Source organism: Mesoplodon mirus (genome assembly GCF_964341445.2).
Source record: "Mesoplodon mirus genome assembly, chromosome: 8".
In the NCBI taxonomy this organism is placed as follows: domain Eukaryota; kingdom Metazoa; phylum Chordata; class Mammalia; order Artiodactyla; family Ziphiidae; genus Mesoplodon; species Mesoplodon mirus.
The window spans coordinates 43,244,081-43,263,689 of record NC_138984.1 but is presented as its reverse complement, the minus strand read 5'-3'; the positions used below and the strand labels follow the sequence as shown (position 1 = coordinate 43,263,689).

At 35.5% G+C, this 19,609-nt stretch overlaps 1 protein-coding gene across 1 annotated transcript in view; it reads right to left on the bottom strand.

The window, feature by feature from the left end:
* The window catches only part of TMEFF2 (transmembrane protein with EGF like and two follistatin like domains 2), a 255,358-nt gene that overhangs the window by 37,614 nt on the left and 198,135 nt on the right, over nt 1-19,609 (bottom strand). The window contains exons 6-7 of the mRNA XM_082631231.1: nt 14,602-14,750; nt 13,837-13,896 (exon numbers count right to left, since the gene is read on the bottom strand). Of these exons, the coding sequence (XP_082487357.1) occupies nt 13,837-13,896; nt 14,602-14,750 (209 nt within the window). The remainder of the gene's footprint in view (nt 1-13,836; nt 13,897-14,601; nt 14,751-19,609) is intronic.

Below are 19,609 nucleotides of genomic sequence, written 5' to 3'. Positions count from 1 at the left end.
CTATCCAAATTAAAGAATTATTTGTCTTGAAAACAATTAAAACTTTGATAACAACATAAAAAACATGTTAGAATAAGAAATGTCCATGTCCTAAATATATACTAATAATTCCTTATAACTGCATAGTGAGTCTCATCTCACAAAAGGCTTTCATTTTCAAAACATGTGAAAAGAGCAGAAAAGATATAATCTTTATTTAAAGATTCTCAGAAAGTTTAGGAGACTTCCCTAGATCATATAACATTTATAAGTTGAGCAGGTAGGTTTAGAATTTAGGTCTTTTGACAAACTGTCCACAAAGTCAAAACATTTCAGTAGGGAATTAACAAACCATATGCAAAATAACATTCACTAAATGGATTATAGATACTTGTATGTTATTTCATTTGTGTATACCAGAAAGATTTACTTCATTTTTTTTTCTTTAACATCTTTATTGGAACATAATTGCTTTACAATGGTGTGTTAGTTTCTGCTTTATAACAAAGTGAATCAGCTATACATATACATGTATCCCCATATCTCTTCCCTCTTGTGTCTCCCTCCCACCCTCCCTATCCCACCCCTCTAGGTGGTCACAAAGCATCGAGCTGATCTCCCTGTGCTATGCGGCTGCTTCCCCCTAGCTATCGGTTTTACATTTGGTAGTGTATATATGTACATGCCACTCTCTCACTTTGCCAAAAGTTAAATGACTAACTTTTGACATAAAACTAGCATAGATGAAAAAAAACATTCCCATCTTTTAGAGATACTCTCCTTCCAGAAAGGACAGCATAAGTTTTTCAAAACATTAACACATATATCTCAGGCAATTTATTTACCAACTCTTCCTTCTTAGATAGATAGAAAGATAGATAGATAGATAGATATTTTTTGTTCCAGTATAAAGGCCAATGGTACACACACTATATGAATAGGTGGTAATATAATGTAAGACAGAAAATAGCATTGCTGTGAAAGTTATTCATTTGTTTCAATACTAAAGTAATTACTGTAGCAAAGACTTGCTCATTTATCATTTCCTGTTGTCTTTGCAATTTTTCCAAGTTGTCTTTTTAAACAAATATCCTCATTGTCCTTGTTGCAAAATCAATAACTTTATTTCACTAAGTAAGACAGCAAACCAATGCAGCCGGGTTTATTCCCCATCCCAAAGAGGATCTGTGCCTGGGAGCCGTTAAACAGTAATGCACATTGGTGTCCTTCCCCAAGGGAAGAGGCACAGTCTAGCTCAGCACTAAGTTGCCATTTAAGAGACATCTTCAGACTCCCCTTCATTTTCAACTATGAAGGTTTTCATGAATACCTGAGATCTAAAGCCATATCAAGCAAGCATTTTGTTCTGTGAACAACACAACAATTTCAGCCTTAAGAATTGCTGTTGTACACTTAAATAGAACGTAGCCAGTTGGTTTTAAATATATTCCTATGAATCAAGGTTTACAAAGATTTCTACTGTGGAAGTGCCAGATAATAAAAAGAAGCTTTAAAATGGTTTCCTCCTCAAAGAATATCATTAAAGATCTTTCAAACAGGCAATGTTTGGTTCAGCAATTTAGTCAAAATGTGTAAGGAGTAGCTAATATGAACACAGAGATGACACAGCTTTGAACAGAAGCAAAGCAGGGACCTGGGTTATTAGACTACTAGTTAGGAATACTGAATAAGATAACAGATCCAGTTATGACTAGGCGACTTTCCTCAGTAACTTATGCTAACTAAGAGTATAACCTCCTTTTTAGCTAGATGTATTTTCATCATTCTGATAAGCCTTTTCAGAAACAGATATTCCCTCTATTTGTAAAACTTTAAAGGACATTTCTATTTATGGGACAACCATCATTTTAAAAAATGAGTGTGTATGTTTCAAACAGTGAAATGAAAAGAAACTTGGATTAAACCAATGATCCTTGGTTTAGGATTGTATCTCCTCTTGGGGCACAAGAGAATTGAGAAATGATTAGGGAGCCCAGATCTGGACTTCATAGTGCTACTTAATTTCTAGAACCCATGTGCTATATACTTATCTATAACTTCTAATGCCATAAAGCAGGATTTCCAAACCTTGACACTATTAGCATTTTAGCATTTAATTCTTTGTTGTGGGGACCTGTCCTCTGCATTGTAAGACGTTTAATTTAGCAGCATTTCTGGCCTCCACCCACTACATGTAACTAACACCCCGTCTTCCCCAGACAATCAAAAATGTCTCTAGAAATTGTTAAATGTTGCCTCCGTTGAGAAACACTAACATAAGGTAATGGTCAACAACTTTCCCTCAAGTTCATGATTTTTTAACTAAAGCTGTATACTTGATGATAGAATCCTAAATCTAGAAAGACATCATTATAATCTAATCTTATTTTCAAATTTTACTGATGAAAGAACTTAGGTTCTGAGAGGCTAAATACCTATCTAGGTTTCGATGAGGTAGAATAGGGATGACACTAAGTCGAAAGTTTCTGCATTCCTATTTCCAGCTCTTTCCCCTACAAAATGCTCTTTGTAAGCTGTTTACTCTGAAATTAAAATGAAACTAAGAAATAAATATGGCTACCCATATCATTGGAGAATAGCCTTTTAGAGAATCCAAAACAATAGTCAACACACATATAAGTTCTAGTTGATTTTGGAAAGAGCCAAGTGATCCTATTCCAGTGGTATTATTTTCCTGATATGATGATGATGATGACGATGATGATTATAATGAAGATGACAGTGGTTTTCTTAAAATAACATTACAATTATCTGTGTTTCCTAAGCACATACCAATTCATGGCTAATGTGAACAGCTAAGAAGCATATTAAATTTTAGAAAGCAGTCAGCTTGAATGTTAGAATATAGTCCTGACGATGTGCTTAGATACGTGAGAGTTAATGGCTGTCTATCATTGTTGATGGGCACTCTGCTTACTATTAATTATTCTACATATAGAAGACAACGTGGACACTTCTTAAAATTACCTTACAGATAAGTTTCCCTGGCCTGCCTGGTGGTTCTGTCTCATGTTCCCATTGCTACATTTCATTAAAAATCAGAAACAAAGGCATATGTGCCAACTCTGGGGAAGGGTGAGTGGCTGGGCTTTGGGGATAGGAGTGAGATTTGCTCAGAGATCATTTCAAACAACCAGAAACCTTCCACTTCCCTCGGGCTCTTTAAATAATGGAAAAATAAATAGGAAAAAACCTCAGTGGTGCAAGAGTTGTAGAATAATTGTGACAGTACATGAACAGTCAACCCGCAGAAGTGAATTTGGATGTGTACTGCCTGACAAAACACTAATTGCCTGTTGATTTAAACTCTGTAGACTAATAACATGATCTTTCTGGAATGCTTAATTTCTGGAGGACAAATGGAGCTTGTTTATAGGCTTCATTTTCTGAATGATTTTTTAAATTTATTCAAAATTTTTTTAGTTAAATAGACATTTATTTCTGTTATTAAATGAAATGCTCTTGGGAAGAGGTTTTCTGATGTGTGGCTGACACAGCTTTGAATCGTAGAAAATGTGAAAGATTAAAAGCAATAGATTTTTCTTTTTAATTGGCCTGGAATATGTATTACAGGAATATTATATAACACTACCAAACATTGATGATGCATTCACAACTCTCTGCAGAATCTTCCATCTCATTCTGTTTGGGGTAATTAATAAACTTGTTTTGTTTGTGTTTTATGAAATGAAACATTAACAGTGTCACCATAAAGGACATTTATTAACACAAATGCTAAGAATTATTTTAGGACATACCAAAAGATATTAAACTTGCTTTCCAAGATTTACTCATTTTTCTCAGTTATTGGTCAAACCTCTATGGATTATATGTTAAGGAAGGGCTTTCAAAGGCAACTTTGTGTAAAAACTGCTGCTTTCACAATGCAGAAGGACCTATCAATCCAATATGGTTAATATTGATATTCATACCAATATTGTCATTTCTTGGGGGCTATTGGGAGAGATCCCAGAGGAACTCAGAAGTAGGGAGAACAGGATTGCCCTGTGCTTTTCCAGAGCACTAGAATGCCTCAGAGTCATGAACTGGCTTCTGGGAGAGCAGGTCTCAACTTTACTGTATCTAGGAAAATAGGTAGATTGGACAAGAACCCTGAGAAATGGAAACTCAACAAAGGAGAGTTACATAGGCCAATAGTGTTTCTGTAAGCTCTAACCATGGAAGAGGAAGTCCTGGCCAAAGTCATTTATTATCTATATAAATTTGAGGACAGGAGTATCTCTATTGTATAACCTTTTTCATCAAGCTTCTTAGCTTGATGTCTTAAACATCTAAAGAATATATGCTCTATTCATGTTCACTAAGTGACCTCATTATAACTGGGCTTCTCAGAGAATTCGACTTGAAGAAGAGAATGTATTGGGCAGAGAACCAAATCCTCTAGGTAACGCTTTCTCATTGCAAATCCACAGAGAGACATTGAATTTGGTTCATCTCAGTTCACCGGGGAGCAACAGCTTACTCTTAGTGTGGTGAAAACGTAGATTTCTGAGTCCACAAGTCCAAGAGATTTGTCATGAATTTACTCAATATCCAGTTCTTGCCCTGTCTTGTCCCAGTTCTCTATCTCCACTGAATCATCATCTCTATGATGTGCTGCCCTTGTTGGTTCTCTGCCCTTGACTAAACTTATCTCTGTGCCCCAACTTCCAACCACTTCCCAAAGCTCACCTGTAACTGTGCTCCATGATTGGCAAATTCCCCTCTATCCTCAGATGCTTCACTGAAATTCTCATCTCTCTTCTTGCATACTGAAGCACTAGCTTTCCCTGAGAATACCAAGTCCCTTCAGCTTTCCCACAAGGTGGCCATATTCTCTACCCTCCTCCTCCACTCCCCCATCTCAGGACTCAGAGGTGAGGATGGGATGCTGTCCTCTTTGGTCCTCATTACTATTTTCAGGTTACTGAACCACCATTTCCCTCAAGCCTTATCACTGATTTTCATACACCTTTATGCCTGGAGCTTGTCTCATAAGTTAGATTTCTCTTGATTACATTTGAGTTCAAACTAAAAGTCTGAGCATTTTCCAAATGAACAACTAGAGAAAATAAGCTATGACCCATGAAACAAGTAGCAGTGTTTAGATATGCAATTTCTCTGAGAGATTTTAGTTTCACAGATATTTAAAAATATTTTTAGTTGATTATGTTTGTACATAGTCTCAAATTGTCAAGATGTGAGAACTGAATTTTTAATGTGCTTGATAACGTGGGTTCATATATTTGGGGCATGTCAAACTCATTAACAAAAGCAGCAAATCAAAGCTCTCTGGATATTTTGGGGTGTTTTTGAAACTGCTTGAATTCTATATATTAGTTTTATGGAGAACTGTGTGTCTTGAGATTATACAGAGCACTTGGACATATCCTACTCTTCTTTCAGTTTCACACCTTCTACCCATAATCATACTACTGATCCTTAGGAACAGAAATAATATGTTTGAGGTAAAAAGGTAAACCGTGGTAGAGATTTATGTCACTTTCACCAGTGATATCTAGATGTTTGCCTCTTATGCCAAGAAGACTTGTTTTTCCTTGATGATCAGTTTTTTGTTGAGAATGTTTGTTCTGACTTTAATGCTTTCCCTAAATGTTTTGCACAAACAGAAATAAATTCTTATATACCACATTCCTGTTATTTTTGCTTGATACCTCTCCATCACTATAGTCACCCATTACACAGGTTTTCTTTTAAATAATGAATGTGTAGGTCCTTCAAACATACACTGTGGGATATAAATGACTAATTTAAAGCTCAACTGGAAAAGAAATATAAGTGATATCATTATCTTGCAGTTCTTTCAAATGTTACGTCCTCATTAAATTCCTATTTGAATCTCATGTTGTAATAATCTGGTGACCCTGTTATTTTAAAATGATCAAAATATACCATACATAATATTATGTTGACTGGAGGAAAACTGAAAAAAAAAAAATGGCCACGTGAAAAATTTGACATACTGAGGTGTCGAAGACATCAATGGTAGGTGCTCAATAAATATTTCTTTATAGGTGAATTAAAAAATCAGCCAAAGTATCTCGCAAAAAGTTGTTATATGACTTGGGTAGGAAAAAGATAAACCTTTTTGTAATTTTATGACCTCATAAATGACAATATATGTATAAAAACTCTGAACAACATACATGAACAGACCATATCCCATATAATGTGTTACATTTCCCATAAAAATAAATTCTTGGGCCTCCCTGGTGGCGCAGTGGTTGAGAGTCCGCCTGCCGATGCAGGGGATACGGGTTCGTGCCCCGGTCTGGGAGGATCCCATATGCCGCGGAGCGGCTGGGCCCGTGAGCCATGGCCGCTGAGCCTGTGCGTCCGGAGCCTGTGCTCCGCAAGGGGAGAGGCCACAACAGTGAGAGGCCCGCGTACAGCAAAAAAAAAAAATTCTTTTCAGTTGTCAGACCAAAAGAAAAAAAACAGCAATAGCTAACTCACTTGTTGCTTGCTAATGCCTTATGTAACACCTTTTAATTCAAACTTCAACCCTGTGGAAGTAGACTTATTATTTCCATTGAACAGATGAAGAAACTGAGGCTCAGAATGGTCAACTAATTGGTTCAAGGTTAAATAATCAGTAATAGCATGACCAGTGTTTCAACGCAGCCCAGTCTGATTTTTAATGGCTTTAACCACTAAACTGGCTGCCACACCTTTATGGAAGAGAAAAGTAGGTAAGTAACACCTCCTGGTGAACAATTTGTTTCAGAAAGGAGCATTTTAGATAGGAAAAAGTGCACATAAATGATGCAGGATTCACTTATGAACTGGGGCATAAACACAAAGTTTTCCAGAGTGTCTAGCAGGGCCCAAGGCAACTCTTCAGTAGAAAACCTTCATCTGTATTGCAAATACTATTTCTGTGTTTATCTATAACCATGAACATAACATCATATTACAGATGACTGGCTACATGATTTTATGGGGAAAACAATGAAAGCACAGAAGTTCAAGAGAGCAGGAGAAATTGTGAGTTAGAGTTCATAGAAAGCTTTATGAATTTTGAAGCACTCTAAAGTAAATCCCAGAGGGGAAAATACTCGAATTGAGACACTTTCCCCCAGAAATCTTGAGAAAATCTTGACATCTTAATTCATTTCCTGAGCTTAAATATTCTAGGCCAGTCTGGTGGCACTGTAATAGCCTGGGCAAACGTTTTTATTTATTTCACTGTTGATACCAATATTTGTGCTACAAGCTGCTGCCTGCATTTGCTGCTATTTATTTATTTCCTACAGATCAAATTATTGGCCTAGACATAACATGCTTTCCGGTGAAGTGCTCCTTGTGTTCACGAGCAAATGGAAAAAGCTTCCATTTTAAATGCAGATTTTTGCCACAAGACTGAATTAATTCGTATTATAAATATGATATGTGACCACTTGCTATTCGTGTCTATATATGTATAGTGGAAGAGCAATCGAGGCAAACAGTAAATCAAGCAAGTGCCCTATTTGCATGGGTGGCTGGTCAATATGTCAAAATACTGTGTCCAGCTCCAGGTCAGCCACTTAGCTTCTTTGAGCCTCAATTTTGTTCCCCCTAGTATTTGTAACCCTGTTTTATTGAATTGACGCTAGAGCAGATAAGGTAATGTGAATGGATCTTTGTAAAACTACAAAGTATCACACACACATTTTCTATTTATGTAGGATTACTTGGTAACAAATCCTGTTCTCTTTGGCTTCTCTTGTGTATATGGATAAATAGGACACAGAAGAGGAGAATTTTAAAACCAAACAATACAGTGCTTATAATATATAGACATAAGTTCAAAGAGAAGAGTAATTCTGGAGCATCTCACGGCAATGGGGATACCATGGTGAAACATTTTTGACTCTGGAGCTCACAAGGGGTTAACCTTTAAGGTGCAGAGTGCATCCCAAAACCTCTAAGAATGTTAGGTAGTGACACTTCTCCCCTGATCCCTGACCGTTGACATTTTGCTGGTTTCTGAAATTAGCGATGATGGTTTGAACCTTAGCTCTATCACGTAATCTTTTTACTACTCTTCCTGAACCTCCATTTCTCACCTGTCAAACGCATATAATATCTGCCTCACATTTCAGTTGTTAAGACTGAAGGAGACAATACATGTGAAAAGCCTTTGTAAATTGCAATGGCTTCTACAGAGAACAAGTTATTATGACAATTCACTTAGGCTATCTAGATACCCTTTCAAGATGTCAGTTTCCTCTTAGTGTGGAGAAATGGGTTGATGGAATAATAATAGGATGGATGGAATTTGGTTTAGATGTGTACTTCTGGTTACTTCCATATTTCAGACCTGAGCTTAATATCTAAATTATTGCTTAAAGATAAGGAAAAGGTTTCTAAAGAGAACATTTCCTAAAAATCCTGCCTAAATATTATAAAAAATGGTGAATAGCCACACTGTAATGTACATCAAGTAAACACATGGACTCCATGCATGTCTGTACCTAGACTCAGAGGTAGGGAGACCCTGGTTCCCTCCCAAGAGTGGGAATGACTCAGGGCTTACTTTTCTCATTAACAGCTAATAAAAACAGGAAGTTTCTCTTCCCGTATTCGGGCTATAATCTAACATATTCTGTATCTTTACTCAAGCTTTCTGACTGTTCTATTATCCAGTTCCCGTTGAACCTGTAGATGCACAAGGAAGACAGACTGAGCGTGCTTTCTCTAGCAACCATTTTACACAGTATTCTGGGTTATCTTTTTCCAATTTGAAAATATACATAAATGTAACTCATAACTTTAGTCTGCCATAGGAACTCTATCATTGAGTTATACATATTTTAATGCTATGCTCTAGAATGTTATCAAAAATTGATTTTAAAAAATCCCCAGCTATATGAAGAGCCTCTTGGTATATTTTGTAAAAATCACTGTTGAAGATCTTATCCATTCTATATTTTCCAGTGATGCCTTATAAAGAGATCTATGCTAAATATTTCCTTTAGAATTTAGTTCTGGAGAAACTTTGTCCTTGGTCTCTGAACTGATTATTTATTTTTATCAGACAATAAATGACCTAAGTTCCATTTTAGCAGAGATCTCGGTTGATATATTCACCTTTGTAAAGCCCAGGACAGCAGAGTGTGTATGGCAAGGACTCTGAAAATATTTGTTGAATGAATTGATTCAATCATAATTTCTCTTTTTATATTGGTTGCAAGAACGCTTAGGGCTAAATGCAGTAACGATAATAGTCTATATTGCCAATATGTTTATTTTCCTCAACAGTTCTGCTTTTATGTTTTCAATTTCTCTTTAAAAACTTTTGTTGAGTATATTTTAATTATAAGTCACTGCAAATACTTTTGGAAACTGGTACAGAATGGCATTTACAAATACATTTTATTTTCTAGATGATAAAACACAGACTAGTTTAACTACATGACTGTTTTGCTTGTTTGTTTTTTTTTACATCTAATAACTTATAAAATTAAGTATATTTTTACCAGAAAAAATATATATAGCCACTTTTGTGAAGCATTACCAGACTTTTAGACAGAAAAGCAACCCAATCAGAAAATACACATACCAGATGAAGAAAAACAAAAGAGTTGCACTTCATTTTTTTTCATTATAAGACATGAGGGAATATATGTATATATATATTTCTTTTTAAAGAAAATGTTGCAAATTTCAAGAGGTATAAAACATTTTCTATTTAAAAACTTCCAGAAGGAAAGTTTAATATTAGATTTTGAAACAATGGAAATCCCTGAAAGCCTTAGCTTTGTGGTTTTGTAAAATTGTGTTCTCTGAACCTTTCTGTGAGTGAAGAGAAAGACCTAAATCTAAGCCCGTCTTAGACTGATGAAGGGAGAATAACATTAAGTGGCTTGTTTAGCTCATCAGACAGGGATCCTGTCTGCCTTGAAACAAAGAGATCCAAAGCTCTTGATTCAGGACTCTCTAATGCCTTGGGTCTCATTAAAGGGGAGAGGGCAAAATAGAGACCAAAGTCAGACACAATCGGAAAGTAATGCTGGCAGGGATGATTTGGCAAATTCTTTGGTTTCCTAGCGTCCACTTCAGTTATGTGCCTATGAGGCTCATGGAATTCACAGCTCTGCATAAGTTCAGTTAAGCTCTAATCATGTTAGGGGGCGTGGTTCTCTTAGTTTGCATTAATTTTTTTGTAAATTAGCCCCTGCTTGTCCTTACTTGGAGTCTCTCTTTTTAAAGTGATATAAAAAATGAGACACAACATATTTATTTTTAGATTTAAGCTTTCTTTAAAGTATGTTTCCATTTTTGTAATCAGAAATATATGTTCTTGTATTAATAGCTGCAAGGTAGGCTCAAAGGGAACAAAGGGCGGGGGGGGGAAGCTAAAAGTTTTAAAACTATAGTATTAAGGACATGTAAGGGGAAAAATGAGAGTGCTTTAAGATCTGTACTTCCCTGTGGTGGGAGAGCACATGAATGTTTGTTCAACAAGGGAAGTGACTGACATTAAATTAGCTGTGAGCACATAACAAACTTCTAGTAACCATGAAGTTCTAGTTCCTGTTTTCCCTCCTTGGGGAGTTTTGAGCATGTGGAACAGAAATTAAGAGGACAATGACGTACTGAGTCTCCATTTGGTTCCTTTTACTTTTTTCCAAAGTTTGAGTCCCCAAATTCAGGAAAATGCAAATACTACTGGAAGCCTGGAAATGCTGAGGGACCTGACTGTTATTTAAATAATGTCAAAAAAAGGGTATATATTGCATTTTAATAAGATCATTGATGAAGATAGACATAAATTAAATCCAGGGGAATTTTAAAATGTGCAATCAATGTTTAATTAGAAATTGCAAGCTTCAATTGACATTATCTTTGTTCCTGTCTTAAATTTGGATTTCAACAAACATGTTGTTTTTTTTTTTTGCGGTATGCGGGCCTCTCACTGTTGTGGCCTCTCCCGTTGCTGAGCACAGGCTCTGGACGCGCAGGCTCAGCGGCCATGGCTTACAGGCCCAGCCGCTCCACGGCATGTGGGATCCTCCCGGACCGGGGCACGAACCCGTGTCCCCTGCATCGGCAGGCGGACTCTCAACCACTGTGCCACCAGGGAAGCCCCCAAACATGTATTTTTAAACTTTACTTTTATCTCAAAAGTTTTTCTTTGGGATCTACTAGATAAATGTGATGTCAAATTAGAACATCTTGGACAACACTGAGTGTCTAGATAGTTTTCATTTGCATGTATTTAAAAACATATTCTCACGTTCAATAAAGACCTAAGATAGGAAACAATGTCAATTAAAAGCATGGACACTGAAGATCAGAGATGACCTGTTTGAAACCAAACTCAAATATAAAATATTTTTTGGAATAAAAGTTCAACTCCCCAAACTCTTTGAAAATGGACAAACCGTTAATATGCATTATGCATAATATAGAGAGAATGGCAAACTCCATTATATTTATTGGTGCAATTTTATAAATGCAAATATATTTGCACATTGATGCTAATCAACTTGAAGAGTTCTTTGTTTCAGGGACAGAAGTCTCAGGGAGATGTTTGATTCTGCTGTGAGCTCAATGGAGAAGATATTCCCAATGTGTTACATTTTTGAAGATTTTTTTCAAAATGAATTACTTTGCAAAACGGGTATAAATGTATTTTAAGTGCAGTGTGTTAAGTTACTCCTTGTATAAAAGTGAGATCCTTGTAAAATTTCCAAATATTTTAGGCTACAGTAAAATTAAATATGTCAGGTAGTGACTTAAAATGCCAATATATAGTTATTATTTTTAATAAAATATAGAATTTAACTTTTATATCATTTAAAATTTAAAATATATGCTATTAGCTTCAGACCTCAATTTTGCATTATTATCTTTTATCACTTTTAATATTTTCCTGTAGATCAGCATATTCCAAAGTGCATTCTTGGTGACACTAGTAATGAAAAATGTGCCACAAAAAAGGTGCTATTCATCGAATAAGTTTGATAAAAGCTATGTATTATTAGGAATTATTCATAATTATTTTAAGTGTGATAATGACAATTTTATTTAAAAAGGGTTAATCTTTTAGACATGCAAGCTGAAGTATTTATGAATAAAATAACATAATTTCTGGAATTATTTCCACATATTTTGAAAGTGGAGAAAGATGGGTGTGGGGATGGGGCTAGGTTAGCCATGGGTTGATGTTACTCAGTTTGAGTGATGAGTACATGGGGGTTCATTTTACTATATAGCCTACATTTGTGTGTATTTTGTATGTATTAGAAATTCTGCACAATAAAACATAAAAAACATTAAATAAATAAAAGATGCACATCTCTTAAAAATTTTACAGTGCATATAAGAGCCATGAAGAGTTTTGGGTAGAAAATTCATTTGTTTATCTGGGCTCTTCCCAAACCTACTGACCCTGGACTCTTCTTTTCAAGGAACACCTATTAATATCTCTCCTGGACACTCTGGGAACAGCTATACAATATCTACATAGAATGTTTTTTCATGTATCATCGTCCATGATAATACTAAACTTCTAGCACATGAAAATTTTATTTACATTGTTGAAAATCATTAAGATAAAAATGGAAAATTTAAAAAAAGAATCCTTTTGTTATTTCCAAATTCTGAAATTTTTGAGGTATCTATGAGTAAAACATCTGATTGACTAACTTTAAAAAGTTTCAAGATTTATCATGTATATAAACATAATGGCAGAAATAGTGTTAAAGGAAGTGCAATTTCAAAGAGAGTGAATAGTAGTCCATATTTCAAAAGATAAGCATTTTTTGATTGAATATTAGCCACAAGTCTAGTTATAAATGTTTAATAGCTAAATGGAAAACTGCTTTTTTTTTAAAAAAAAAAACTGCTTATCATTATCAACCTCAATAATTTTATTTTTATTATATTTTTATCCTAAATTTCTATGAAATTTAAGAATCTGTTAAAATCTTATTTGAATATCCATAAGTTATTTCTCACTCAGGAAAACTATATTAGGTAAAAATATTCCTCAAAATAATATTCTGTAATTGCTAAATAAGATTTACATGTCTACAGTAAATGCTTTATTTATTTATTTATTTTTTTCTTTTTGCGGTATGCGGGCCTCTCACTGTTGTGGCCTCTCCCGTTGCGGAGCACAGGCTCCGGATGCGCAGGCCCAGCGGCCATGGCTCACGGGCCCAGTCACTCCGCGGCATATGGGATCCTCCCAGACCGGGGCACGAACCCGTATCCCCTTCATCGGCAGGCGGACTCTCAACCACTGCGCCACCAGGGAGGCCCAGTAAATGCTTTATAAGTTTGCATGTGTCAGAGTATAATTTTACTCTGTATAATTTTGCATTTTAGTTTCTAAATAAAGAATTTTATTATTTTTTAAAATAAATTACCTATACCTTTTTAACTTTGCATCAAAATAGACAGCCTGTATTACTATTTATAGATGTCCTATCTTTCTAAACTTTTTTATTGTTGACTTTTATAAAAATTCAAACAAGAACATTTGCATTAATTATAATATACTGCCAAAAATTGCATTAATTTCCATTGATGCCCATTAATTTGATAAATGTTTTGTCGTTTGTACCGTTTGCACTGTCAAAACAAGTTAATTATATCTTACTGACATTTTTGACAGTTGCTTTAACTGTGGCAAAGAAAAAAGTGTCTTATTTGCTTCGACAAAAATTCAGTCTTGTCTATTGAAAATTTGAACTAAGCAAGAGAAGACTAGCACATGTCAGAAGTCTTGCAAGATCAGCTTAGGATCAATGGTAAACAGTGGTTCCCCAGAACTCTGTAATAGCAGTGCTCATATTTGTAGTAGAAAATATTACATACCTGTATAATCTGTTCTTGCATAATGCCCATCTTCAGATTTAGTAGCTGTAGTTGTGTTATCTGTGTTAAAAAATTAACAATAAAGATTAACTGTTTCCTAGATATCCTTCTAACAGTATCTTCACTACAGTTAAGGAATTTTCAACTATATTTCTAAGCAATCTTTATACAAAGCAGATTTACAAGGTCAATTTCTGTTTGAGAGTGAATAATAGAAGGATAGAGGCTTTCTAAGGTTTAGGGCAAGGAGAAGGTTCACAGTTATAACTGAGATAAGTTGGGTAAAAGAATAACCAATCAAAAACAAAAAAAGATGTTTGTTTCTGAACAAGAAACAAAATAGAACGTTCCAGTACATACTGCTTATAAAAATGTACTTGAAATATTTCTGTTGAGTCAATACCTAAAAGTGGTGTGATTTGCTTTTGATTTCAAGGTTGTCTAATAATCTTTAGATTCTTTGCTAAAAATGATTTTCACTTTCTTTTTTCCCTGTGCAAGGAGTATATCTGCTATCTTCTGAATATTGGCCTCTGGGTTGATGGCACTGTGAAGATACAGGCCCATTATATAGAAAAAAATATGGACTGTTGCCAATAGGCCCTCAAACTCCTCAAAATTGCTGCAGTAAAATTTAATGCCCATTGTAAGTCAGAATTGTCTTTCAAAAATGAAGCTGCTGCCTAATCAGGAGTTATCTCCACTTTTCATTTCTACACAAAGACTAAAGACATTCTTTAAAATGAATTTTGGTGTGAACATTACCTTGACATCGACCCAACGACATGACTTCAATTTTCTCCTGTTTCTGACATGATGCTTCTTTGATTTGACATGCATTATCATAAGATTTCCCATCAGAAGCACAGAGGGGATTGAAGTTGGTTTGAGAACAGTCAATGTTGCACACACACCTAAAGGAAGAGAGAAATAAAAATGTGTAACATCAATAGTGTTGTTACCACGTTACAAATAAAACACAAAGTGGAAGAATTGCTAGGTTGGCAAAATGCAAGTTGGCAAAATTGAATTTTATCCTTCCAGGGGAAGTTCCTTCGCTCTTCTACCTGAGATGAAAAGAAACATAGAACAAATCAAAAATAATTCAAAAGACTGAGCAATGGATAAAAATAAAAAGGGAAAACTCAGAAAATAATCATCAGTTAATCTCTGCCACTGGAACTTTTAAAACATGTACATAAACTTCCGTGCTGATGCCTGCAGAATTTGAATATGCTGAAGTAGCCATGAAACCCTGCTTTACAATTTCCTTAAATGAAATCTTGCTGTGTTACTTCTTTTCGCAGGATATTTGAATGGTGAAAGCTTGAGGAAAATGATTCAGAGGACATTTAAGAGAAAGTACACACGGAGATTATTTGGAATACAATCAGGAGTTAAATTTCTTCAGCATATATGAGGATACACATAAGATGTGCTAAACAGGAATCTTCAGTGGTCCTTAACGTTTTGAGGAGATCACCAAACCCTTTGAGAATGAAGTAAAAGGTATGGATCTCTCCTCAGAAATACCTATACTCATATAAACAACTCTGCATAATATTTTAGGGGTTTCTTGGGCCCCTTGAAGTCTATCCCATGGAGCCCTTTCCCAGATACATACTACTCTTTCTATTTTCAGTTTTAAATAATTATAAGTTGATTATTGCTCATGATTTTATTATTTTTATTAATAGAAATAAAAATTTGGTGAATTAATGAAAATTAGGTCACCTGAATTAAGAGAATTAGACATTTAAAGCAAGCTTCTTATGATTTTTCCTATGTCCTTATAATTCTCTGTGTTTTACAATCTACTTTGTCACTCAGAATATCATGTTTATGTGTGCAAATATGTTAGTGCCTTAGAATATAAACCCATTTAAAATTTCTATTAATATTTATATTACTTTTCTAAATAGATGATATGTTTCTTGAAGTGATGAATCACACATTTTAGTTTTGTATATCTACTTGGAGCTGAGCATAGGATATAGTGATAACAAAAACAAGCAGCTGACTACATGCTGGGTTCTAAACATGCATTGCTTTCTTTAATCTTTGAAACAGCCATTTTTCAGTCCAATGATATTACATAATGTCAGAGAGCTAGTAAATTGTGGAACAAGGACCCCCCACAGATGTGTTAAAGTAAAATACAACCCCTTTCCTCTTACTGCAGGCTGTGTATGTTTCCCAGAAAAATTTAAACATAGCTACTTATAAGCAGGTTTCTGGGCCTCCGTAAGTCTAGGGGAAAAGCCTTGGATTCTGTATTCTTAAGCAGTCAGCCTGGCACCAGACTCACTTCCTAGGAATCACTGCTTGATTGGTTTGTTGACTGAGTGAGAGAGGGTTTGTCTACACACCAGTGCTTCTCAGAGCGTAGTCTTTAAACCATCTGTATCAGAATTACCTAGATCTCTGTTAAAAGTGTTGGCAGATACTGTACTAATTCATTTAATATTTTTTTTGTAAGAGAATTGCTTTAGGAACACTTGGTTATTTTTAATATTTCACTTATTTAGATACAAATAAGACAGATGGTAACCATCTCTACATGCTTAAGTCATTGAGAGTGGTGTTCCTACCTTGGCCGTGATGGTGCTACATGATGACAGCTACTGGGATCGCAACATTGCTTCCTTGGCTGATTCTTGGCATCTGAAAAATCTGAGATCAGGAGCTCCTACATGTTCAAAGAGCTTTTGGTCGTTTTCATAAAGGATTTGGAGAAGTGGCTTGTAGCTCAGGCTTGTTCTCCTTAACCATTTGTAGTAAATAAAGAGGGGAAGGGACTGACTTTTTTGTATTTTTAAAAAGACAGCTTCATTTATGTTGAAGACAGTTTAGGTTTTGACTGTTTTGGTGTTAGACTCTAGAGACTATCTCCTTGAAAGACAGTGAAATAATGATCTGTTAGCAGCAGCAGAACAGAGAGGAAGGTATGTGAGAACCTCTGTCCATCTGGAGTAAACTATGTAAGATATCAAGGGCTTTTCAGGTTTCTCCAAATTGAATACAAAGAAATTCAGGGATGTACACCATATATAATCTTGACAAAAAATGACTGGCAATTCAGAAGCCCATTTGATAATCATAATAAAATGGTGAAATGAGAATAGAGATGGAAAGAGAAAATTTGATTGAATTGAACTGGCCAGATTCAACGTTTCAGTGAAGAATTCACTTAATTAAGCCATAGTGCCAAATTCAACAATTGTTCAGGATATCTTACAAGATCTTCCTTTTCCAGTTGGCTTTTTTTTTTTTTTTTCAGTTTGACTGATCTGATCTTAGTCCCACAGACTTTTTGATGCCGACATCTTCTTCCCTTTCCTTTTCTAGCATTGCTCATTCAGGGATCTCCTTTCAAGGTTTGTTTCCCCTTTGGAAATTCCTCATTCTTACTGCCTCAAATAAAGCCTTTCAGGAAATGCCTAAGATAAAAGTGTAGACATTTGGCATTTCTATTCTCATCTCAAAAGGAAGACCTAGATTCTTTCAGGTGAAAGTAAGATGGAGTTTTGCTGGGCTATAAGCTTTAGGAAAGCATGGGTTATAATTATCTTTTTCTCTACTGTATAGTGTTATCATACCTTCTCCTTCCTCCCTCCTCTTTGGGCCTTGCATATATTAAATAAATGCATGAGTATAATAAATTTGCTCATGAATTTCAGCAACAATTGGAAATTGGAAGTCTGTGAAGAATGTTTTTCTTTCTTTGAATAAGTGGAAAAAGCTTCACTGATTGCTGAAATGGCTTTAAAACTATGTAGCTTAGGGAAAGGGAAACGTTGGGACTGGCTTACAAAGACCTACCATTTCTACGTTTATGAAAGACCAATGAACTCTGATTATATGATCGTTGCTTACTATATATTTTTTGTACCTAAGTTTATTAGGCTTAATTAATCAGAAAACCATGCAAGATTTCAGGACCATGGTCTCAAACTGTTAAGTCTATCTTGATTTTTATCAGTAGTGGCTAAATCATCTTTGTGTTCCCTGTCCCGCCAATACCTTTCACACCCTAAACTTTCAATAACTGTGGTTTCAATACATACATAAATGAAACGAATGAGTACAGAAACATGATTTTATATATATTTTTTTTTTTTTTTTTTTTTTTTTTTGCATTACGCGGGCCTCTCACTGTTGTGGCCTCTCCCGTTGCGGAGCACAGGCTCCGGACGCGCAGGCCCAGCGGCCATGGCTCACGGGCCCAGCCGCTCCGCGGCATGTGGGATCCTCCCGGACAGGGGCACGAACCCACGTCCCCTGCATCGGCAGGCGGACTCTCAACCACTGCGCCACCAGGGAAGCCCTGATTTTATATTTTTAAAGAAAGGATAAAATTAATATAAATTCTCATCACTCTACTGCCATAGAAATAGACATAGGGTAGCTAAATAATTTTCTTGGCAAATATTAAATATCCTCACTGAGATCAAATGAATATTCAATTGAATTTGAGGATAATGATAATAATGCTAGCTTATTTAATGATAGTGCCTGTCCTAGTGGTATGTGCTTTATATGTTATTACTCCTTTCATCCTTCTATCTCTATGAGGTAGTTACTTTTACCATCTTCATCTTACAGATAAGAATATGTAGGTTTGGAGAAGTCACACAGCTTGTACACGGAAGAATCTACTTTCGAATATAGGCAGTCTGATGCCAAAGCCTGCACTGTTCTACATACTGTTCAGTACAATGAAAAACAAGAAAGATCCAAATGCCTACTATTAGCTAATTAAACGAATGCTTTGGATGAATCGGGCTTGAAAAAACAAGGCTGTGTCTACTTTTGGAATACTTATCATGATTTTATGAATTTAAATAACACTGACTCAGTCTCTGTCTTCCCAAACAAGTGATCCAGGCTTTTTAGTATCATAGGGTCATGAGGATATATCAGAGAATATTAGTTTTAAAAAATTCTGAACTAACACTTGGTATTAGAATGAATAACTGATACATGTGAAATTAATCTGTTTATTTAAGGCATCAATTGTTCAGAACATTTTATCCTTAATGAAACTCTATATAAAGTTGGCTCCACATAAAAACACACACAGACAGACACACATATACATACCAACACATTCCAACTGACTCTACTGAAATTACAAAATTGTTATGTTTTAGCACAAAATCCAAGTCTCTGCTTCAAAACTTTTTAAAAAGTTTTGGAAGTTCATATTCATCGGGCAGCATGGTTTTGTGTCTTTATATCAGTGGATGAATTTGTGTATGTGTGTTTGGAGAGGGGGCTCCCTGGTTGCATTTACTCCATTGTTAATGTGCCTGCTCTCTGGTTCATATTTTTACTTTTCTGCAAGCTTCTCAAGGGCAGTGGGTCTTTTTTACCTTTGAATTCCTGGTACCTAGTACAGTGCATCATAGCATGGCTTTAATAAATGCTTGCTGAATGAATTACTGAAATTGTGGCAGGATGGAGTTGGAAAAATTTAAAGAAAACAGTCATTGTCTAGATATTAACACATAGGAGAGAGAACCAGTGATATATTCAGATGAACTCACCTAACTTTATGTTACTTGGCACATGGCATCTCTAAGGAAGGAGAAGGACTTGAAGAACTAAGGTTCACCTTCCTCCTTTTATTTGTGTCTGCACAGACAAAGGAAACAGAGCCCTCGCTAGCCCTTACCCTCCTCAATGGCATGGAAGTCCAAGTACAAAAAGATGTTTTCACCAGCCAGGTTACTACTTACATTCCTGTGGTATTTGGGTGCTGTTTTTAAGA